The sequence below is a fragment of the Puma concolor genome, chromosome E1 (assembly GCF_028749965.1).
Source record: "Puma concolor isolate L17-30 chromosome E1, mPumCon1.1.hap2, whole genome shotgun sequence".
Classification (NCBI taxonomy): domain Eukaryota; kingdom Metazoa; phylum Chordata; class Mammalia; order Carnivora; family Felidae; genus Puma; species Puma concolor.
Window position 1 is genome coordinate 24,203,834 of NC_141680.1, and position 24,329 is coordinate 24,228,162.

General features: G+C 48.9%; 1 protein-coding gene across 7 annotated transcripts in view; it reads left to right on the forward strand.

Annotated features, from left to right (window-relative positions):
- Positions 1-23,370, forward strand: part of HNF1B (HNF1 homeobox B) — a 54,925-nt gene extending 31,555 nt beyond the window's left edge. For 2 of the 7 annotated variants that reach the window (XM_086686677.1, XM_086686680.1), the window contains exons 5-9: positions 974-1,134; positions 7,061-7,196; positions 11,471-11,665; positions 14,306-14,424; positions 22,426-23,370. In XM_086686677.1, the coding sequence (XP_086542803.1) occupies positions 974-1,134; positions 7,061-7,196; positions 11,471-11,665; positions 14,306-14,424; positions 22,426-22,446 (632 nt within the window). In that variant the 3' untranslated portion in view covers positions 22,447-23,370. The remainder of the gene's footprint in view (positions 1-973; positions 1,135-7,060; positions 7,197-11,470; positions 11,666-14,305; positions 14,425-22,425) is intronic. The other 5 variants (XM_025915856.2, XM_025915864.2, XM_086686679.1 and 2 more) reach the window with 3 other exon arrangements.
- Positions 23,371-24,329: the final 959 nt, after the last annotated feature.

Sequence of the window (24,329 nt, forward strand, 5' to 3'; positions counted from 1 at the left end):
GGTCCAGGTTACTTGCGCCCATTCGGTAGCCTTCTCTGCCCAGTGCTTTTCCTTTCCTGAGCACAGACCTCTGTTTTGGTTCCTGAACCAGAGGGAGGGCCAGAGTAGTGAGGCTATAAACATGCTTGGTTCTCCCCTCCCTTGCAGACCTAACTGCAGTGGTTTACTAAAGCATCCACATCCCGCCTGTGTGTGCTGCCTGCCCCACCTCCCGGCAGACTCGCCTTCCCCTGGGCCCTGGAAGTCAGCCAAATGGGACCCCATCAAAGGAATGTGAGTTCCAGAGCCACAGACCCCCAGCTACAGCCCCATCCCTGACCTGTTCTGCCTGTGTGCAACACCCTCCGCCTGCCCACCCCAGCCTCTTGTGCTCAGCATAATAGTGGTATGCAAAGACTGATGCCTTCCACTCTGGCTCTTACAGGGCTCCCTGGACAAGTGCCTCTTTGTAGGACGGGTCTACTCATGCTTTGCAGCCCCACATTGCCAAGAGATGCCAGGGAAACATTTCTAGAAGACATTTTGAAGAATACAAGAAATACTCTAGTTAGGAAGAGAAGGCCAATCTCAGCCCCTAAATCCCGCAAGAAGTATGCTGAAGGAAGAATAAGCAGAATCCTTTTGTCCACTCGCTCATTCGTTTGTTCGTTCATTCATTCATTCATTCATTCATTCCTCTGACAGATATTTATTGAGTGGTTACCAAGTGCCAAGGCACTGGGGATACAGCAATGAGCAAAAGAAAACAGATAAAAATGTCCTGCCCTCAAGGAGCTTACATTCCAAAATTAAGTAGAGTCCACGCCAGCCTTTACCCTGGAGAAAGCCAGCCAGTGTCTCTCATAGGAAACAGGGGAGGAAAAGGCAACTTTGGGTTCTTGTCATCCACCGTGTGAAAACAAGGGGAGTCAAATGTGTGTTCCAGGGCCCTGAGGACACTCATGTCTGCTGTTGGGTCTGTCTTGTTTTGCAGGAGTCCGCTACAGCCAGCAGGGAAACAATGAGGTCACTTCCTCCTCAACAATCAGTCACCATGGCAACAATGCCATGGTGACCAGCCAGTCTGTTTTACAGCAAGTCTCTCCAGCCAGTCTGGACCCTGGCCACAATCTCCTCTCACCTGATGGTAAAATGGTGAGTACACCTGGGCCATTGTAGCTCTGGAGCTGATAAGATAAGAGGCAAAACAAACACAACTTCTCACAAGGCCTGCCTCAAACAATGAGCCATTGTAGCCCCGGAGGGGAAAACGGGGGCTGTCCAGAGTTGGGACGGAAAGGTAGAGCTGGTGACCCAGCCTTTGGCGGGTGGAAGAGGTGTTCGGTTTGAACCTAGCCAATAAATCTGACAGAGTCCTGCTCTCATTTTATTGATTGAATGCCTCATAAAGGAGCAAGCCGGGTGGGACGCTGTTTGTTTTGGGGCAGGCAATGACATTTGTGTTGATAAAATGTTCATTCGTAACCCCCCCCCCCCCCAAAGGCCTCCAAAGCCAGTCTTTTAACCTTAGAGAGTATTTCACTTTGAAACAAGCCCCCTCTTTCTCTTCGCCACACCCTGGTGCCGGCAAGGAGAGAAATTAAGTCAGGATGTAGTGGGTGGCAGGAGATGGAGAGAGGCTTCTTGAACTGGGACATCAGGTGGTATGTCAGTGCGGAGCAGGGCACAAAATGGCGGTGGGGCGGAGCAGGGCGAGGTGAGGCTTACACGGAAAGTGAGAAGCACCGACTTTGAAGTTCCAGTGACCCGGTTCAAATCCCAGCTCTAGCATTTAATAGCTGTGTAGCCTTGGGCAGGTTACTGAACCACTCTCCGTCTCTCTCAACTATAAAACGGGCATAATAACAGTGCGGTTGTTGGGGGGAACAACTGTGATAACAAGGGAAATACTCAGCACCGTGTTAAATATTCAACAAGTGACTGGTGTTATTGTTAATGTCAGTGTTCCTCTCTTTAACTGAAGTTTTCTACAATCATAACCACAGCCCACACCCAGATGTAAGTTTAGCACACTTGGCAAGGAATAGACTCTTTTTGAATTTGAATTTTCAAGGCTCTCATTCTCTAACAGCACGAGTGCAGGGGAGCGCAGCCCCGGAGAGAAACAAGCATTACGACACGAGTAAGGGCAGGAAATGGAAAACTTTATTCTTTGGGTCATGCTCCGTGTTTCAGTGGGGGGGTAGGGGGGGGGAGGAGCTGTAGGTTCCTGGCTTCCACGCTCAAGGTGGAGCCGCACACATTCCCTCAAGGTGTCTGACCCAGGGGCAGGTGGGGGCCAGCGTGGGGGAAGGGGACGGGGAGCAGATGCCATTTTAGACCTTGACGTGTGTGCTGTGTAGGCAACACAGGAATGGTGAGTCACAGGTGATTGAGTCCCCAGCTCCCTGGAGGAAAAACAAAGTGTAGTTTCCAAGAGGAGTGCTGGCTCGGCCAACTCTCGTCTCGGGGACGCGAGCTGCTTTCCCTGGTAGTGGTCTGTGCAAACAAAAATGAAAAGGTGCTCCTGGGGGAGGCATTTTGTAGCCCCCTTTCCCTCCCCTCATCCCTTATGCCTTTTCTTCATGAAAAACCGTTTGTGTGGCTACTTTGTAAGAGGCACAGACAAGTCTTCATGAGTCACTTTGAGACCCAAACAGGTTAAGAGTAAGGATTGCCCAAGCTGCCCTGGGGAAGAGGGTCTTGTGGAAGAAGTCTTGACTTCTCAGTGCATGAAATCCTTCAAGTCTCTGCTTCTATTGCTTGAAGGTCCTTGGGGTTTCCCTTGCACCCTCCTGCTCTTTTTCCTAAGAGGCAAGTGGCCTCACCCCAAGCCGGGGCTGCTCCAAAGGCAGCCTGCAGACACACTTTCTGCTTCCTGTTCTGCTCAGCAGTGCCCTAATGGCCACTATATTATTGGATTGATGATTGACCAAGAGAGCACACCTCAACGTTAGCAAACACCTGGAAGCTTGTTTGCAGGGACCAGCTTTTTACTAGTCTCCAACACCCTGGTTCATATGTTATGTCACTATTACTGGATGCCCAAATTCAAGAATCTGTTTTCTGTTAATATCTAACAGGTGCATCACAGATTGTGGTCCACCAAGGCAAGAGTGGAGTATGGTTAAAAATAACATGGGCAAGAGAACCAGTGTGTGTAAGCCTTGGGCTCAGCAATCAGATGGATGTTGCTTAACTTTAGTTTCCTCATCTATAAAATGGGGGGTAATAATGCCTGCGTCATGGGGTTGGTGTGAGGGCTGCTTATAGCTCCGCTGTTGTTTGGGTAAGCCCCATGTGAGGAGTGACAATCTCTTGTGTACTAACTGTCAGTGGGACGTGAATTGGAAATCTTACCCCAGTAATTAGTTTGGGAAATGCTGCTGATCATTTGAGCTTTCTTTTGCACTATCTGTCCCCTCTCCCATACCCAAATGCATTGACAAAAAGCTGGCCAGATTTAGGGTTGCAGTTTGTGTATGTTGAACCTTGTTGTTGTTTTTTTCATAGATAATTTTTTCAATGTTTGTTTATTTTTGAGAGAGAGACAGAGCATGAGAGGGGAGGGGCAGAGGGAGAGGGAGACACAGAATCTGAAGCAGGCTCCAGGCTCCGAGCTGTCAGCATAGACGCGGGGCTCGAACTCATGAACGTTGAGATCCTGAGCTGAATTCAGGTACTTAACCTACTGAGCCACCCAGGTGCCCCCCTCCTTTTTTTTTTTTTTCAAAAGCACATACTGGGGTGCCTGGCTGGCTCCATCAGTGGAGCATGTGGCTTTTGATCTCAGGGTCGTGAGTTTGAGCCCCACACTGGGTGTAGAGTTTACTTAAAAAAAATAATAATAATAATAATTAAAAAGTACATTCTGGATTCTTTCACATTGAAGCAGTATAGCCTAACAGTGAAAACCCTTGGCAGCAAATGGCCTGCTTTCAATACCAACACCACTTCTTGTGCAAATTTCTTTACTTCTTCAGCTTCAGTTTCCTTGTCCACAATGTAGGGGCAATAACACTAACCTCTTAGGCTGTAGGCAGTAAAGCACTTAGCATAGGTGAAAGTTCTGCAAATGGCAGCATTCATGTAATTCAAACCCAGCTGCGTCCTTGGCAGCCCCGGGCTTCCTTCAGTCTTGGTGACAAATAGAAAAGAATGGTTGCATTTTAGTGGGAAGGCACTTGACCAGGGTTACCCCCAAACAGTAAGTATTTGAACTCTAGTAAAACTGAGTTTGAATTCTGGCTTCCTCACTCACTAGTCAAGGGACCTAGTGTTAGTCTTGCAACTCTTCGGGGGATCAGTCTCTTAATCTGTAACACAGGGGCAGTGATAATAATGCCCTCCCTAGCTGTGTCGATACCTATTGAGGACAGTCAGTGGAAGCACATTACAGACTCTGAAGCCATGCACATTTAAGTTGTTTTTATCGTCGGCATCTGCGTTTGTCTTTCACCATTAAAATCAAACATTGAAACAGGAGAGATTACCGTCACTTCATTGACTTTCTCCAAAGGACTACATTACCCAAAGGAAGTCTGAAGGCAGGTTACTGATTTTTTTTTTTTTTTAATGACTCTGACATTTTGAAAAACAAGTCCAGCAAACAGGCTGGTTCTCTCTTGTTTGATGTGGTCGGAATTCCTTCTTGATCACGTGACCCCCCCCAACTCCTTTCTCGATGCCCATTTTAAAAACACAAACAAACCTGTTTGGTTTTTTTCTTTCTTTCTTTTTCAAATTAACCTTGGAAGCTCTGTGGCTGACCAGGTCAAGGTGGGAGATAGTGTCTTACCTGGGTGCTGGTGTGCGACCTATAATTTGACAAGCTCTGGGAGGAAGGGCAACTGAGTTACTCAGACACTGAATGTTTGTATCCTAACCCTAAAATGTTTCCCAGTGGTCCTGATACCATCAAGAATGTCTGGAGCAGTTCACAATGATGGGAGACCTCTATTTTCCTTCCTTCCTTCTTTCTTTTCTTCCTTCCTTTCTCCCTCCCTCCTTTCTTCCCTCCCCCCTCCCTTCCTTCCTACCTTCCTTCCTTCCTCCCTCCCTCCCTCCTTTTCTTCCTTCCTTCCTGATTTTATTTTTAAGTAATCTCTACACCCAACGTGGGGCTTGAACTTACAACCCCGAGATCAAGAGTCATGTGCTCCACCAACAGAGCCAGCTAGGTGGCCTGAGACACCCTTTCTTAATAATTTTAGAAATTATTTTAAAACTGTAAGTATTAAAATGCTTCATCACCAAAAGTGTGTGTGGGTGTGGGTGGGGGTGAAAGTGATAGCTCCTTATAATTAATGGGGAAACACTGGAAGCATTTCTGAAAACATCAGAATCAAAGCAAGCACATCTATTACAGCTGTTACTGTTTGATACTATTTAGAAAGTTCTAACCAATGCAGTAGACATGTACACATATGAGTACTAGCAAGGAAGAGACCCAGCACATGTGCTTGTGATGTCATTATACGTTTGGAGAAATGAAGAAAATCAATAAGGAAAAGACACTGTTAGGAATAAATAAAAGGATTCGATCCCCCCCCCCAAAGGATGTATGAAGTAAACACGTGAAAATCAGTAGCTTTCTCTTACTAACCTGTCACTAAAATATAATGGTGAAACAGAATGGGGGCACCTGGGGCCAAGGGCTTATTATTTAGTAGCTTTCTCATTACAACATCAGTTCCTTGACCAAAAAAAAAAAAAAATCTTTTTTTTTTTTAATTTTTTTTTCAACGTTTTTAATTTATTTTTGGGACAGAGAGAGACAGAGCATGAACGGGGGAGGGGCAGAGAGAGGGGGAGACACAGAATCGGAAACAGGCTCCAGGCTCCGAGCCATCAGCCCAGAGCCCGACGCGGGGCTCAAACTCACGGACCGCGAGATCATGACCTGGCTGAAGTCGGACGCTTAACCGACTGTGCCACCCAGGCGCCCCCCCCCAAAAAAATCTTTTAATGGATAGTGGAGATTTGGAAAAGGTAGAGAAGCCCAATGATGTCTGATCCCCCTGCAACCCTTGATAATAATTGCAGGGGTGGGGAAAGTTTCTCTCTAAAAGAAGTTCTCTAAAAGAACTCAAATTCTAGAGGCAGACAGACCTGTGTTTGAATACCAGATATACCATTTACTGGGTTATTGGATCTTAGGCATTATACATATCTACTCTGAGCCTTGGTTTTTTTCATCAGGGAAACAGGGATGGCAGAAGTATCTGCCTCATGGAACTATCATGAGGTTTGTAAGTTAATGTACAAGTGGTACTTAATGGAGCCTGTAGTCCGTGAAAGCTTTCTTGCACTTCTGCCTGGTCCCCAGTCTGCTCTCCCAGAGCATTTCTTCAGTTATTATTTTTAGCAGCCACGTGTCTTTAGCTCCAATAATATACAAGGTACAGAGCAGAACAGAGGATACTTCCAAATTAAGCAAGTGACAGTCCTCTAATACCCCATGGGCAGAAGAATGTCTGAGGCAGGCTAGGAACTCAGAGATAGTCAACCAATGAGGGGCACCTGGGTGGCTCAATCAGTTGAGCTTCCAACTTTGGCTCAGGTCATGATCTCATGGGTTGTGGGTTCGAGCCCCACATCGGGCTGACAGCTCAGAGCCTGGAGCCTGCTTCGGATTCTGTGTCTCCTCTCTCTGTCCTTCCCCTGCTTGCACTCTGTCTCTCAAAAATAAATAAATGTTAAAAACATTTTTTACTTAAAAGAAAAAAAAATAGTCAACCACTGGAAGCATCATAGGGAAGGGATTATTGGGTATTTTACTTCTCTATCTCCAGCATCTAGAAATGTGCCTCAGTGTATGCTTAATAATTTTTACTGAATGAATGAATGAATGAATGAGCTGTGCCAAGGAATTGCTCAGTCATGTCATTAAAAAAAAAATTTTTTTTCTGTCAGCACAGAACCCAATGCGGGGCTCAAACCCATAGACCGCGAGATCATGACCTGAGCCAAAGTCAGTCGCTTAACCGACTGAGCCCCTAGGTGCCCCGAGTTATGTCAATTTGGACACTGCTTTTTGCAATCCCACTCCACTCATGGTGTTTTTGTTTTTTCTCTCCAGCAGATCTCAGTCTCAGGAGGTGGTCTGCCCCCCGTCAGCACCTTGACGAATATCCACAGCCTGTCCCACCATAATCCCCAGCAATCTCAAAACCTCATCATGACCCCCCTCTCTGGAGTCATGGCCATTGCACAAAGTAAGTTCTGTTCTTGGTCAGAAAACTTCGGGGGTAGGTAAGGAGAAGTGTGGGAAGTAAGTCAACCTGAGTTTCTTTTTTTTTTTTTAATTTTTTTTTTCAACGTTTTTATTTATTTTTGGGACAGAGAGAGACAGAGCATGAACGGGGGAGGGGCAGAGAGAGAGGGAGACACAGAATCGGAAACAGGCTCCAGGCTCCGAGCCATCAGCCCAGAGCCCGACGCGGGGCTCAAACTCACGGACCGCGAGATCGTGACCTGGCTGAAGTCGGACGCTTAACCGACTGCGCCACCCAGGCGCCCCAACCTGAGTTTCAAAACAGTTCCTAGCAGACCCCCTTCAAACTCACCCACCACTTGTAGGATTTGATTCCACTTGTTTAGTTCCTTTTCTCTCTCCTCAACCGTATTTGGATTGTTTAGCCTAAAGAAAGAGAAAATTACAGAATCAAGGTGAATCTTGGGCACAACTCACCAGCTGTGCATCCTGGGGCAAATCATTAACCTTAATGGGGTTCCGTTTCCTCATCTGTAAAATGGGTTGCTGAGGTGATCAAATAATAGTGTGTAGAAACATGCTTGCCAATCTATAAGGCGTGAGTATGTATAATATCATAGCTTATACTTTTGTCTAGTGTTCATTTCGACCCCTAAGTTTGCGGTGGATTTTCCACGAAGTTATGCTGATGTTTCTTTGTGTTGGCAAAGATGGAACAACGATGGGCTTCCTTCTAAACAGGGAATTTCATGTGGTCATGGGACGCCTGTTTGCCCAGTGGTGCAAGTCCAGTGAGAGGGAGCTCTGAGGGAAACTGGCGGAGCATCCCCGAGTCTTTAAGGAGAAACATGGCTGGAGACTGGTGAATGGATCAGGTCCTCCCAGGTCTAGGAGGCCCTCATTCCACATCCTCACAGATGGGCCAGTTCAGGGCATGGGAAGGCTGACTGGGGCCATGTCTATGGATGGCTCTCTCAGAATCCTAATGTGGATGAGTGTTCGGTGTGTTCTCAGCTCAGTCGTGAGCTCAGGCCAAGTCACCACTGTGACCCTGGGAAGCGCTCCCAAGAAGTCTCAGGAGGGATCGAAGGAAGGCGCATTGCTCATCTTTCTTTTAACTGACATTGTTCCCTTGCCCTTGTGGCCGCACTGACCCCTCTGTGTTTTATCACCTTTTCCTCTTTCTCTCTTCTCTCTCTCTAAATCAGCCCCAGCAAAGGTAGCAACTCATCCCTTCTGAGGAGATGGCTTATGTGTTCTTTGAGGGCAAAACAGGGCTGGGCCTACGGGAGGCATGGCTTTCCTGAGTATGTGTGGCTCTCGCTGTATCCTCAACTGCTCAGAAATGGATGCACCCAGGGGCACCTGGGTGGCTCAGTAGGTGAGCATCCAACTTCAGCTCAGGTCATGATGTCACGGTCTGTGCGTTCGAGCCCCACATCGGACTCTGTGCTGACAGCTCAGAGCCTGGAGCCTGCTTCGGATTCTGTGTCTCTCTCTGCCCTCCCCCCCCCCCCCCCCCCGCCCACTCTGTCTCTCTCTGCCTCTCTCTGCCTCTGAAAATTAAACCTTAAAAATTTTTTTTTTTAAAGAAATGGTTGCATCCTGTATTTCTTTGCAGAGAGAAATGGGAGTAGAGAAGCATTTAGAGGGCTTACCAAATAAAAATTTATTTTGAACTTACTGCCTTTTCACAGGAATATGGTAACCAGACTAACCCCAGGGTTTGATAATGAGATAGGATATCTAAACCCAGCTTGCTCGCCTTCTAGAAGATTTGAGTAAAAGATCCATGAGTAAGATATGCCACCTCTTTATTTCCACAACCAAAATGATACACGAACCACCCCACTCTCCTCTTTTCTTCCCACATCAAGCTTTGGCCGACAGCTACACAATTACATATTTTCTTTTTTTTTTAATTTTTTTTTTAATGTTTTTATTTATCTTTGAGACAGAGAGAGACAGAGCATGAGCAGGGGAGGGGCAGAGAGAGGGGGAGACACAGAATCCGAAGCAGGCTCCAGGCTCTGAGCTGTCAGCACAGAGCCCGATGCAGGGCTTGAACTCATGGAGTGTGAGATCATGACCTGAGCTAAGTCAGACGCTCAACCGACTGAGCCACCCAGGCGCCCCCACAATTACATATTTTCTTAGGCACTATCTGAACTAAAATTTTTCCTGGAGCTATTCCATATTTTTCAATCTCATTCCTCCTAATCTCCTCCACCCACACTTGTCTACCTTCTCGCTGTAGTCCTAATCTACTGCAGGGGCAGCACCAGAGTGTAGGTGGCCCTTGGAAGGGTGTGCGTGTGCGTGCGTGCGTGTGCTTGGAGCGGAGGGAGCATGAACAATGGTGAGCGTCAACAGAAAACCCAGCTGAGACACATGGTCCTACCCCATAGAGTGTCAGGATGAAGAATTGCTTGCAGGCACGCTCATGTGGCCAACTGTTGGGTTGAGTGTGTGGGTCCTGCCTGGGGACCACAGAGGCCCATGGAGAAGTGATAACAAAGGCCCCGGCACTGCCGACTCCTCACTCTCTCTTCATCCCCTGGGCTGTACAACATGCTTCTTGGGCAGGAACCAGTGCACAGAAAGCAGGGGAAAAGGCCACGAGTCACACTTCGCGGGAGCTAGGATGACATCAGTGGCTCTGGATCCTGGAATTGAGGCACAGCAGCATCACAGACGGTGTTGAAAATAAGATTCCTGGGCCTCACCTCGGAAGGTTCTGACTCATTAAGTCTTGGGTGGGGCGGAGGAATGTGTATTTCTTAAAGAGCTCCCCCAGATGACTCTAAAGCACAGGCAGGTTTCAGAACCGTGCCCTCAAATGTCATCCACTCTAGGCAGGGTAATTTGCTTTTCTGGGCAGGGATTTCCCAAAAGAGCAGCTGTAATGGGCTCCCCGGGGGAACAGCAAGCATCTGGGGCCTCCCAGGAGACTGAGACCACAGTGGAAGGCAGGAGAGGGAAACAGGATATCAGGGTATCAGGTGAGCCCCTGGGGAATGGGAGATAGTGCTGGTCTGAGGGCAATCAGAGGACCTGGCCCCATCCCCACCCAAGGAAGCCAGGAGGGGGCTTCTTCCTTCACTTCCGCTCAGGAGACTTGCCTTTTAGGGTTCTGATAACAGTATCAGCTAAAGCCCTGAGTAAGCAGCAGCTGAGGTCTTTGTGCTATCTCCCTGGAGGACTTCCCACAAACCCACTTCTGGAACCCTCTCTGTTTCAGGAAAGGCTCTCTAGGTGTCCCTTCCGCACTTGCCTAGACACCTTTTTCTGGATTTTCTTCTTCCTTCCCATCCTGCCCCCCATTTCACAGAAAGCACGGTCAAAGGAACATTGACAGCCCCAGGAAAGAGGTCAGGGTGTCTTGCCCCTGATCCTCTCATCCCTACTCATACTCTGCCTCAGCTGTCTCCCCCACACTCCTGCCCAGAGATGTGGGACCAGGGACCCAGTCTCTGTAGTGCCGGCCCTGGTTCTGAAGAGGCTTCAGGACACAGGCATGGAGCAATACCACAGAAGCCTCCCACCCCCAGAACAGAAAGATGGCAAGAACCACTGTAAACTGTCAACCTTTCACTTACGACTTCCTCCTCCCAGTACCTGGACCTCTGGATGCCACAAGCCCCGTGCCACGGGATGAGTTACGTCCACTTCATAGAACTGGCTGAGGTCTGCTGTTTTTCCTGCTCTCTGCTATCAGCCAGAGAATGAGCACCTGACCTCTGTCGGGGTCTTTGCACAAGTCCACTAAATGAGGGTGTTCTGGCTTCGTACTCCTAGGACTGCGGAGGTGGTTTTGTTGTTTTGTCGAAATGTGAGTTCCTGATCACTCCTGCCCTCTGCTGGACAGACAGGCCTGGGCACTAATCTGCCTCCTTTAACTGCCCTGAGGGCACCGGGCAGCCCTCTCAGGGAGTCGGGCCTGGAGGGAGTGGGCAAGCAGAGGCAGCTTTCCCAGGGTCCTGGCAACCTCAAGTTTGGGAGGTGCCGGGATGACTTTGGGAGACTGTCATGCCTCGGATCTGTGTAAGCCCATTTCCATCTACAACTCACTGTGGAATGTCAGCAGGTCAATCTCTCCAAGCCTCAGTTTCTTTGTCTGTATAACGGATCTAGAAAGTCGTTTCCTGTGCAATCTCTCAAGCAAAGCTCAGCCTTGCCTGGCTCACAGCAGGGGCTCGGTGGGTGACCTCATCCATGCACTCAACCCTCCCCTTCCCGGAAGCCACCTCTGATCTTTCCTTCTTGCTCCCACAGGCCTCAACACCTCCCAAGCACAGAGCGTCCCTGTCATCAACAGTGTGGCTGGCAGCCTGGCCGCCCTGCAGCCTGTCCAGTTCTCCCAGCAGCTACACAGCCCTCACCAGCAGCCCCTCATGCAGCAAAGCCCCGGCAGCCACATGACTCAGCAGCCCTTCATGGCGGCCGTGACTCAGCTACAGAACTCCCACAGTAAGGATGCAGGCGGGTTGGGGGGGTGGGGCGGAGGTACCAGCAAGGGCCCTACGCAACCCACCTCTGCCCTCTCTGGATCTGTACTTGCTTGGAAGTATACTGATTTGGTCACTTTTCTCTACCTGTTATCAACCCAGTGTCTCAGCATGACCTTCCTGTGGTCTGTGCCTTTCCTAGATCCCCCCCCATTCCTGGGGGGCGGGCAGGTTTGAAGAGGACAGTTGAGGGCCCACTTTACATAAGTGGAGTTGGAGAAAGAAAGCAGGGTGTAGCACATGTGTAGGACACATGCCACCATTGCCCACTTTGGTACCCATATCACCGATCAGCCACAGTACCTTTTCCTCATGAGCCTCAACTTAGCCTTTTCAATCTGAAAGTCTGAGCAGCCATTACCAGATGGCAAGAGTGGGAATGCAATTTGCATCCCATGTGCCCTCCCTGAAATTGAAGAATCTTCTAGAATCCCCGTGCTCTCCAATTTACACACCCTGAACATCTCAAATTGAGAATCATGAGCACAGGTGGAAAATGCCATCTGCATGCCATCCTGGATAAGGAATATTAGCACTTCTCCCCTCCCCCAACTCCCCCCCCCCCCCGCCCAGTTCTCATATCCTATTTCTATACCTACTCTCAGTCCTGTCTTTCAACCACTTATTTCCCACCCACAGCCAGCCACTAGATCTCTGCCCTCCACCCTGAGCCCCAGGCCCCCAGCCCTCTGGCCATGTCAGGATACAGCCCCTGGCCTACAAGTCTGGGGAGAAATCATGGCAGGCACCATCCCACAGGAACACCAGAGAAGTCTCTGTAATAGAGTGATCATCTCTTGGAGTCAGACACACCTAAATTTAAATCCTGGTCCTGAGACTTACCAGCTGTGTAGCCATTGGTAAGTTATTTAGCCATTCTCTGGGCCTCAATTTTCCTCATCTGTAAAATGGAAATAATGTAGAGTGATAATGGAGATGGAGTAAGACTTGGTATGAACCGTGTTTGGTGAGCATAAGAGTGAAAGAAATGCAAGTCATTGTTTATTAAGGGAGTTTTTAATAAGAGGAGGCAGGAATGGGGAAGGGGAATTTTGTTTCTCCCCGGCTGCCTCAATCGGAGCCATGGGTCTAAGGAAGAGCAACCAAGTTTGGCCTTCTATCCTCAGGCTCTGTCCCCGCCTCAGGCCTGTGGAGCTTGTTTCTATGCACCATCTCACATTCCAATCACATTTTGTGTGTGTGTGTGTGGCTTTAAAAAAAAAAAATCTGCCATAGCCTGTAGCAGAGTCTGGGACCATATGTCATACCCCACTTTCTGTCTTTTCAGGGCCTGGCAATACGCCCCCAATTGTCCCTGCCCCCTCACCTGGGCAGGATTCCTCCGTGGCCAGGCCCAGGTGGGACAGCCAGAGACTGGTCACCAGTGACCTGTTGACCACCAAGGCCCAGCTAGGGGCCCCCGGACCAGGAAATAACCGGCCTCCCTCCACAGGAAGGACAAGCTGGGCTAGCAAGTGGTGACATTTACCCCATTGCCTACTAGAGGATGCTTTGGTAGAGAATAAACTGCTCCCTCCCTCATGGCCCAACAGCCACATGCTTCTGTTCGGTCATGTGACCTGGAGTTTATATGAATCTAATGGTCAGTTACAGAACTCAAAATGTTCTAGACTTGGTGAACAAGTACTGTTAAAGCTAAAAACCGAGTCACATGCTCCTGGAGGTTTTATTTGAATCTTGTCTCCCTTCGTCATCCTTCCTATTTCTGCGATGGCATGATGTGACATACGATGTCATTTTAGTGCAGTCTGGAACAACCCAGATTTATATAATTATTTATAATTGTATAATTGTTGATTATACAATTAACTATATCCATGTCTAATTATCATTGTTAATTCATTTATAATTGCTTGCATGAGGCCAGGTGCTTGAGTCACGGCAGATACAACAAGCATGCGCTGGCCAGTTCGTTTATGTTTGCTAACTGCTTAGAACTTTTTTTTTTTTTTTTTTTGTCTTAAAATCTCTGATGCGTCACATATGCCTGAGGGGAACGCTTGTTGATGTCTGGGCACCTAACATTTTATTGAAAGTCAGGAGAACACGGGGCGCCTGGGTGGCTCCGTCGGTTGGGCGTCCGACTTCGGCTCGGGTCATGATCTCACGGTCCGTGAGTTCGAGCCCTGCGTCGGGCTCTGTGCTGACAGCTCAGAGCCTGGAGCCTGCTTCAGATTCTGTGTCTCCCTCTCTCTCTGCCCCTCCCCCGTTCATGCTCTGTCTCGCTCTGTCTCAAAAATAAATAAACACTTGAAAGTCAGGAGAACAGAAGTGCTGTCCACTACTACATGAAAGACACTGTGCAAAGCTCTTTGGTACAAAGTACTTTCCACATGATGTTTTCTAACCCTACATTCCTATTTTACAGATGAGGAAATTGAGGTTAAGTAATTGAGCGAGGATTTAAACACACGGCTAATGTTTTTACCCCAACACACTGCCTTCCAAAACATCGCCGCCTCCACCACTGCCCTTCCGTCTGCCTGGGGACACAGGAGCGATGGGATGGGATGGGGTATCTGTAGCTGTGCATGTGCTTGTGTGATCTCAGCTTGACTCTGTCTTCACTCTGTCTCTCCAGTGTACACACACAAGCAAGAACCCCCCCAGTATTCGCACACATCCCGGTTTCCGTCTGCGATGGTGGTCACGGATACAAGCAGCATCAGTACGCTTACCAACATGTCTTCCAGTAAACAGGTAATGCCGGCAGGAAGTCAGGAGAGGGCAATGGCTGGGGCTACTGACGTGCAGAGAGCGTGGTGCGTGTGGACTGAGCCGTAAGCCTGGTCCTTCCCAGGCTCCTGGTTACTTGCTAGAGGAATCCCTGAGGTCACAGGGCAAAGAAGATGGGCCACAGGCTAAAGAGCAAAAAATGACTACAGCTTGATAAATCACTGGAGACTGGGTGACACAGAGCCTTTAGGTAGTGAGACTGAATATTCCCCCAGGGGATTAATCAGTGAGCCATAGAAAAGGTGTTTCCAAGGGAGACTCAGGAAAGTCACACCCTCTAAAGAGTTTCATGCTTTGCAAGAGGGACCCCTTTGAGGATTTTCCACAAGTTAATCAATGGAAAAAGGGAGTAAGCAGTCAGGGTCCTGAGGCCAATTCCCCCAGTCCAAGACCCATGCTGGACCCAGAACGCTGTAAGCTCCAGAGAATGACCCAATTCAACCGACCCATGGAGATGCCCCAGTAGACAACCTGGCCTTAGAGGGGACCTGCATTTACTTGGTCTGCTGTCAAGAAGCTTGGAATTGACTTCCTGGTGCATGAAAAGTGGGAAATCCAGAGGCTTAGTCACTCTTTCAGTGGATGGCTGGTTCCCACCTCCACGCAGGGTTGATGGAGTAGCAAAGACAACCAAAGGTGTGGCTCATCATTGCCGCTTGGACAGCTGGACTGTCACGGGACACCGAGAGTTAGGAAATAGGACAAGATGTCTGAGCATGCATGACAATTCCAGAATAATACAATAGGACCTTTTAGGAGCTGGGGTCTGTGCAGTGTGGGAACTGTTTGGCCTTTATTGATTACTAGATAAGTAGGCAACAACCTTGAACTTCATGTCAGTGGCTCTCAGCAGGGTTTGGTCTTGTTGATGGTCTTTTATCCACCTGAGCCCTGCGAATCACACCTCCTCCACTGCCACATGCTGCCGAGCAAGTTCTTTCATGGGCTCAGGTTCTCTGTTCTTCCCTTTGCCCACATCTCCTGGTCCTGCAGTGTTGTGGAGCAGTAGCTTCTGTTCCTGGTTTGCCACTTGTTTGGTGACCTTGACCTGTCTGAGCCCTTGTTTCTTCAGCTTTAAAATGAGAGTTGTAACATCTCCTTATTCTGGAGATTCAATGAGGTCATGTAGATTAAGGGCCTGGCATGTCCTGGGTGTGTGCATGTGCGTTCATGAAATGCGTGCACGCGCGCGCGTGCGCGCGCGCGCACACACACACACACACACACACACACACACACACAGCCTCCAGAGCTGGGCTCTGGAGGTGGGAGAGAGGGAGCATTGTGTGGGACCGGCTCTGCCACTCTTCTCTCACCCAATGGAAGATGAAAGGACACCCCCTGTTGCCCTGCCCTTCGACTCCCGTGCGATTTCCCACTCTTTGTAGTGAGCAGGGAAAACATTTATCTGTGCTCACAAATCTCAATCAGGGGGGCAGCCAGGCGCAGCAGCCCTGCTTGGGAATACCTTCCCCTTTGAAAGGTTTATCAATCCATCTGCCGCTTGGTCAGCCCTAGACAGGGCTGTGATTAATTATTCCTGTCTTCCCCAAGTTGACTTTGATGCTTGCTTGTTGAAACAGGCCCTCTGAATTCAGGAAATTGTCTCTTAATCAAAATACTTGGAGATGCTCTCTGAGCATCTGGCCCCCAAATGGCGTCTCCCCTCCAACTGGACAGAGTGGCCAGCCGACCTTGAAGCTGCATGAACAGCCCTCTAGAACCACCGTGAAGTTGTCCCTAAGTCCCTGGATATTCCAGGAGTCTGGTAGTATATTCATTTCTGGGATGATAAGAAGGATGATCACACTTAGGATAAAACTATTCACATAGCATTTTATGTTTACACTTCTCATGAACAGGATCTCATCATTTCTTTTTATTGAAACTTCCTTAGTACAAAGGAATGAACTGAGGCTCAGAGGTGGAGAGTGACCTTCCCAAGGTCCAACAGGTGATCACTTCTAGAGCTGGACCTTTAGACTCTGGGCTTTGGCTCTAAATCCTAGACTCCTTCCACCTAAACAATATTTGTCTTCCAATATCCATCTCTAAAATACCCATGGTATTTGCTGCTGTTGTGGAGTTAACGGTCAGGAACAAGAGTAAAATCTAGCCCACGTAGGTGTTCCAATCAGGAAACTTCCTTCCTACAAACTGAAGAAGAGGAAGCGGGGAGAAGGGCAGAATGAAGTCAAGTGAGGGTACAGGTGCTGCCTCCTGACGGCAGAAAGAACCAAGGTGAAGAAAATTTGCACTAACTCTGTTCCCAAGGCAAAGGGTCAGAAATGAGTTCCGGTGGCAATTCTGCTTTCTCTTTGTTTTAAAGTATTATTTTCCAAAAGGAGTTTTAAGACCATTGCTGGGAGTTGGGGGCACATGGTGTGAGGAGGGGAAGATCCCTTCATTATAAGTATTGGGTGAACGGCTGGGTTAAAGTTAGACACCACAAGGCGGGGCTTCTCTGAATCTTTCACATGCTGCTGTGTGTCTCAAATGGGGCCATTAGTGTGCACAGAAGCTCCGGGCAGAGGGACACATCCTGGGCAGTGCTACTGTAGAAGCACCCCAGAGTTCTAGGAAAGCCCAGCAGCCTTGCATTAATCCTGGTTCCTTCCCCACTCGCCATGTGACCTTGGGCAGTTGATTCACCCTGCGAGACCACTTCTGCGTCTCTCGTGGAGGAAATCCTACCCACCCCCCACCACAGGATCTTCAAAGTGTAGGAGACAGTGTCTGGTACATGGTCAAGTACTCAGAGTGCTAACCCCCTGTTTCTCCTTGCCACCTGTGATCCTTTAGGAGATACTTTCTATCGACTTCTTCAAAATGTAACTCACTGAACTACATGGGGTCAAAGGAGGTTCACTCCCAGGATAAAAGCAAATAGAGCAGGGAATGCCTCTGTGCTTAGCCAAATGCCTGGGCTATAGTAGACATTCAGTAAATATGAGTGAGTGAGTGAGTGAGTGAGTGAGTGAGTGAGTGAGTGAGTGAGTGAATGAATTCAGAACTAACATTTTTTGAGTGCCTCCCATTTCCATAGCAGCACTCTGGGTGCTTTTCCATTCTTACCTTTCGTGGCCAACCTTCCCCACCCATTCTGCGAGGCTGACTTACAGAGCAAAACACTGAGCTTCGGAGGTGGGATGGGATCTGGCCAAATTCACACAGATGATGAACCTGGAACTCGACTTCCAGACTACTGCTCTTCTCACTCCAAATCCATTAGGCAATGCTCTCCTTCTAATATCCATTTTTAAGCATTCATAAAAATGACCTGAGGTTATGTAGGTAAAAGGCTAAAACCAGGATTTGAACTTGTATCTGATCCCAGTGTTTTCCATTGTCAGGACAGACGTGCCCCAGGGCCTTGTGGATCACATTTCAGGAATCTCAGGGTGGGACTGTCTCACCTGCAGCTCCTGCCCTCCGTCCTTTCCAGAGCTTATGCCTCCCCCCCTCCTCAACCTTGGGTGCTGGCGAGTTACCATACGAGTGGGTCTGTGCCTGAGCTCCTGCAAAACAATGCCCCGCCAGTCTGGAAACCAGACCGCAGCAAGCACCGACCTTGGTTAGAACAAGTGTGGGCAGGCTGAGAGCCGAATCCTGTTTCCACAACCTCTGTGCCTACAGCTCCACTTCCTAGTTTATAGAGAGGTCAGGAGAGGGCCCCCAGAGCAGCCACCAGTCAGGTGTGCTGACAGGGAGGTGGACAGCCTTGCCATAAATCCCTGGCAACTATTCCACAGCTTCCAACCATCTCTGCTGGTGGTCAGCCAGTATGGTGTGATGATTAAGAGCACCGACTTGGGAGTTAGGCAGACCCAGGCCCAAGATTCTACCACCTTCTACCTGGGTGACCTCAGGCAAAAGTCCTAGCCTCTCTGAGCTTCGGTTTCCTCATTTGTAACATGAAAATAATGATTCCTCTTCTGGACGGTCATTAAAAAGACTGAATGCTATAAATCTTGTAAAATACCTAGCTTGGTGCTTGGCCCAGAACACCCAGCCCATGGTGGCTGGGGTGAACTTGGCCTCCCCTGCTGGCAACCCTGAGGAAGGAAGACTGTAAGTAGCCTTTATTTCTCCGTGGCCTCCCTGTGACCACACTCAGAAGGTAGAAGGAAATAACCTTCCTCGTGTTTAAGAGCATAGACTTTTCTGTTGTGAGACCCTGGGCAAGTTATTTATAATCTTTCTAGGCCTCAATTTCCTTGAAGTATAATCATTACTTCTAATTAATGGAGCCATAATTAATCTAACTTAATAACAGCAGGAAGTTATCTGTACTCACGGTCCCTACTTCCTCACCCCCAATTCTGTCTTACGGCTATTCTTGATGGGCATTTGTCCTGACACCGCATTAGAACCTCTCCGGTCCAGCTCACAAGTACCGCCATATTGTCAAACCCAATGGGGACTTTCCGACCTCTGCCTCTGACACAGCTGATCCTCCCTCCTTTTTTCACTTGGTTTCTGGAACGATACCCATTCCTGGTTCTCCCCCACTGTGGCACTCCTCATTTCCATAGCTGGCAGCTTGTTTTCCCAACATTTTGTTGTTGGAGGGCCCTATCACTCATTCTCTTCTGTGTTCACTCCTGGGTGATCCCCAATCCCATGGCTTTGGATCAAGCATACACACTGATGGATCGTGTACTTCTGTCTCCAGTACAGACCTCTCCCTTGAGTGGCCCATTTACAAAGCCGGTGCAGCTCGGGCATGTACATGCAAATGCCCGGTGTATCTGACAAGCCTCACCAAAATAGGAACTCTTCATTTTGCCCGTTTCTCCCTACTCGCACTGCTTCGTCCTGGGGCTTCTCCGTTTCCAGAAATGGTAACCAGTTATTCAGGTGAGGTACCTGGGAGTCTCCTTGATTCTTCTCTGCGCGCCCTACAACCAGTCCATGGATAAGCTCTGCATCCCACATCTGAGCACTTCTCACTCCCCACCGTCCAGCCCCTGCTCTCACTGATGCCCTGCACTGGCCCCAGCTTCTCACTCCTACGTCCACTCCTGCCCCACGGTGGTGGTTACTGTCTGTTCACTACGCAGGAGCCAGAATGATCTCTTAAGAGGGGAAACCAATCATGTCACCCCCACCCGCGTCAAAACTCTCCAATAGTGTCCCATTGCAACCAAGCTGAAATGGAGGCTTCCAAGGCCTCCTGCCGTGTAATCAGCCCCCTGCCGGCCCTGCCCTTCTCACTTCCTTCCTCTCCTCCCTCTTTCACCCAGCTTCAGCTGAACCAGAATTGAAGTGATCTCGCTTCAGGACTTCTGCATTTGTGGTCTCTTCTGCCCCCCAAATTCCATAATGCACATCTTTTCATGCTTGCTCCCTCATTTCATTCAGCTCAAATGTCACCACCTCCAGGAGGCCCCTCCTGATTCCCCTCTATAAATTATTCCCTTTGCCTTCAAATCACCCTAACCTGTCATCATGCTTATATTTCTACAGTGTTCATCTCCATCTGAAATTTTATTTTGTGCACATATGTACAATATGTATACACATGTGTGTACACATACATATATATTCATTCACTTTATTGTTTTATTTTGTGCACATATGTACAATATGTATACACATGTGTGTACACATACATATATATTCATTCACTTTATTGTTCAGATCTCTCTCTAGAATATAAACTCTGTGAGGGTATGGACAGGGTCTTATTTGTGGCTGCATCCCCTGTGCCTAAAAAAGTGCTAAGTATGTAGAAGGCATTCAAAAATGTATTAAATGAATGAATATAATTACCTGCTTCAAAGGGTTGATGTGTGAATCCAATACAATGATGTGAGTAAAGTCTTTCCTTAGCACAGTGCCTGGTACACAGTGGGACCTCGATAAATGTTAGCTCTTACCATACGTAATCACCACAGCTACCACCCCTTTCAGAGGGAGGTTCCCTCAGATCCTCTGGGCAAGGCCCCCGAGGGGCTGGGTGTGCCAGGCCTTGGTTCTGAGGGACCACAGCGCACCCCTTATCAGCTGTTTGTGTTTAGACTCTGAAGGGGACAAATAACTCTAGTTCCTTTGACAACATTTAGGGCTCTGCCACCATTTTATTATGTGAGCAAACATTTGATAGCTGGGAAGCCCATCCCTAATGACAGGTCATAGAATCTCGCTGGCGTCTCCTTATCTGCCCTTCTTGTTTGCTCTTCTATTGAAACCTGCAAGGTCACAAGCCATTTTCTCTCTCCTTCCCTGAAATCTGAAAATTGGAAAAGGGCTGATAGTGGGAAGTAAAGAGACTCAAAAGTGGGGGTGGGCGACGGGAGGAAGAGGAGGCAAAGGGTATCAGAGGACCCTGACAAGGGCCTCAAGAATTTAAAAGGGTCAGAACTGGTCCCTTCAAATGAATGCACAGCTCAGTCGCATTCTGAAGAGGGCTCGAGGACCGCACAGACTAGGGCACCACCCTGTGTAGCCCAGTGTTAATTCTGAACACTTCCCATGTATCGGCTCACCCGATCCCTCTACAACTTCCATTTTACAGATGAAAAAACTGAGGCACAAAGAGAATACCTTGACCAAGAGCACAAAGCCAGTAGAAGACTCTTAACCTCAGAGCATAATAGAAAGAACATGTGCCAGGAGGGTACCCGGAACCAGTTTGAATTTCTGTCTCTATGCTGTCCTAGTTCTAAAACCCTGGACAATTCATTTTCTTTGAACTCATCTTCCTAATCTGTAAAATGGGCATAATGGCAACCTCATACAGGATTATGGCTGGGAGCACTGATTTATGAGATAATAATGGGATAATAGGCCTTTCGTAGTAATGGTAGGGGGGGCTGTGCGTGTGTGTGTGTGTGTGTGTGTGTGTGCGCACACACTTATGTGTGCTCCTGAGTGTTTAGGGAAGAGTCTTTAGAGAAAGAGCCATTAAGTCAAAAGGCAGAACTTTCCCCTAAGATGCCCAAACAAGTGAAAGGGAAAGAAGAGACAGAGGGAAGCAAAAAGGGCCTCCCTGGAAAAGGACGGGAATGGTGTGCCATGACGGTTGAAATGAATGAGGCCGAGGGCTCTGGAAGGGGTGACTCCTCTCAGGGGGTTTCTCCATCTGTTCTGGGGTCTCCTGCCCTCGTCTGGGCATCAGAGGCCTTCAGCCCAGGTCTCTTGTCCTATTAGGAGCAAGCCTACAGAGAGCACTTTCCCACACTCCTTCCCTGATGGGTCATTTGAGCAAGTGGCCATTTTCTCATGTGCTCAAGTAGATCGGCAGCATTGGCACAATCTGGGAACTGATTAGAAATGCAGGTTCTTAGGTCCACCACAGGCCCACTCCATCAGAATACACATTTTCACGGGATGTCTGGTATTCTTAGGTCCATTGAAGTTTGGGGATCAATGGTCTAGGGGACCCCAGCCCTTAGAGGTCTTAGGAACAGGACCCTGACTTCCATGAGAGGCAAAAGCTCCTGTCCAGCTGCCATTGCACCCACACTGAGCACATCGTAAAACCCACTCTCAGGGCACCTGGGTAGAAGCTTCCAACTTCGGCTCAGATCATGATCTTGCGGTTTGTGACTTCAAGCCCCACGTCGGGCTTTGTACTGACAGCTCACAGCCTGGAGCCTGTTCAGATTCTGTGCCTCCCTCTCTCTCTGCCCCTCCCCCCTCTCAAAAATAAACAAACATTAAAGTAAAAACCCACTCTCAAAGAAAGAGGAGCTTGACTCCAGAGTAAAGGTCAGTGAGTTATGATTAATTCAAGGTCCCCAGCAATTCACTTCTCTCTTCTGAAGTGGCCAGAAGATCTGGCTCCCGAGTGTTCCTAAAGGGAGTGTGCTTCAGGACCAACACTGTGGCATCGAGCAGGCACTAGGTCCTCGGCCCTTTGCCGGCTGACTTGGGTCTCGGCTCCCCTGGAGAAGACAAACCAAGGGCTGTTGTCCCCGCTAACTGCACACGGCTGAGCTCTCTCTGCTCTCTCTGCAGTGCCCTCTCCAAGCCTGGTGATGACCACACATCACTTGCTTTGTGCACAGCAACAAGGACCCTATTTTCCACACCATCACCCTCCGGGCAGCTGTCACAGAAAAGCCCAGTGACCTGACAAGCACCTTCGAGAGGTCTCTGCTTACCTGACATCTTGCTGACGCTTCAGACAGCCGCTCCGAGGCGCAGCCCTTCCCTTCTAAGCAGTATTGTTGCCATGCCTCTCCCAAGACGTCAAGTACTCCCATCCCGCCCACAGGCGGGAGACAAGAAACCGCAGAAGAGGAAGAGAGAACGCTGTCGTGCCTGCATTATGCTCCTTCATCGAACAAACTGATGTGAAAACTTGAATCTGTTACTGACAGGAGGAGGACACGTGCTGTTGAACTGAGCCAAACACACTGTAAATATCTGCAGACTCCCCCCCTCCCCCACCCCTCCCAGCTGATCTCGAGATTTCTTTTGAAGAAGTAAATTTGTCCAATGGGTGTAAACTATAACCTACTGTAATTAAGTGCAATTTCCCCTCCACTCCCTTTCGCCCCTACCCTGTATATAATACTAAAGTGTCTATTAGTTTTCTTTGTAAAGGTCAGAGTTGAATTTTCAAAGTGATTTCCCCCCTTTTTTTCTCCCCCCACGGAGACGTATCCTGAGTCGGAAGTGAAGCCTCTGCCCCTTTCCCTCAGGCCTGGACACACACAGGCACTGTACGTTTGGGACTGACTGCCAGCCGACTCCAATCTCCTGATGTTAAGACACACCTCTGGATCCTGGAGGGGCTGAACATAGTGTCAGACTAACATCCTAGCTCCCAGTGGGGCTAGGGGTTCAGTCAGGACACCACCCAAGAAACCCCCAAGGCAAGGAAACTGGCTGCTTCATAGCACAAGAAAAAGTTACCCTTTCGGAAAGCCTCCCATTAAAATGATTTATTTTATCACCGCCCAGAGTCTCATATTTCTGTCTCTGACATTTCCCCTGCCCCGGTTCCACCAAGAGCCCCTGGTTCCTGTTCTCCTTGGAGTTTTCCACTTAGTCCATTGGATTCATGGCTACACGTCCTAGTGTCTTCACACCAGCTGTACTGCTAAGGTAAGAAGAGTTAATTCCCCTCGCCAGACTCCACAACCCCCCACCCCCACCACCAGGGAATCTGGCCACAGTGGGAGCCCACACCTTTGTCTTCCCTGCAACTCACAGGAACAAAGGAATAGAGCCAGCTCTTGGTGACTCTTGGTCATAGGGACAGATTAAAAGCGGAAAGAATGGAAACCCTGTGGGTAACTTTTTTGGCCTCGTTTCAAGCGTTAATCCCAGTCTTCCTTCTATGGAGCTGTTAGTCACTAGGAGAATGGGAAAACTCTTGTGGTTGCCGCCTCCTGTCCAGCTTTGCCCCTTGGGCCAGGATGCTGACGAATAAAAGCCAAAGGCCTGGACACTCCACCAGCAAGGACATTGCCACAAACAATCCAGTGCTGACTTCAGGAAAGAGGATGTACCTGTCTTCCTTGCCATCTCCTCTTATACAGCAGAGACCTACCAGCATGTGGTTTCTTGCTTCAAGTCAGAGCATTTGCCAGGCGCAGTGTGAACGAGGGAATTGTGCTGAGCAGGTCGCAGGCAATAGGTGCAGTTGAAGACGCACTTCGCGGTGATCTGGGCAGATTTACTGAGTACGTATCCTACTATGTGCCCAGGACAGGGATGGGTAGATAAGGAAATGCCGACCTCCTTTGGTTCCCGGCTCCCCTGGACGATGTCACGTGAGCTGAAGTGGTCAAAAGAACATTCCTAGTTCGGTTGAGAGGAGCTGGGGCGGGCCACTGCCAAGCACCACGTGTCAAGAGAGGCCAAGATCCCCTGTCACTAGTTGAGATGTCCTATTGGGTAGCTCCTGTGAG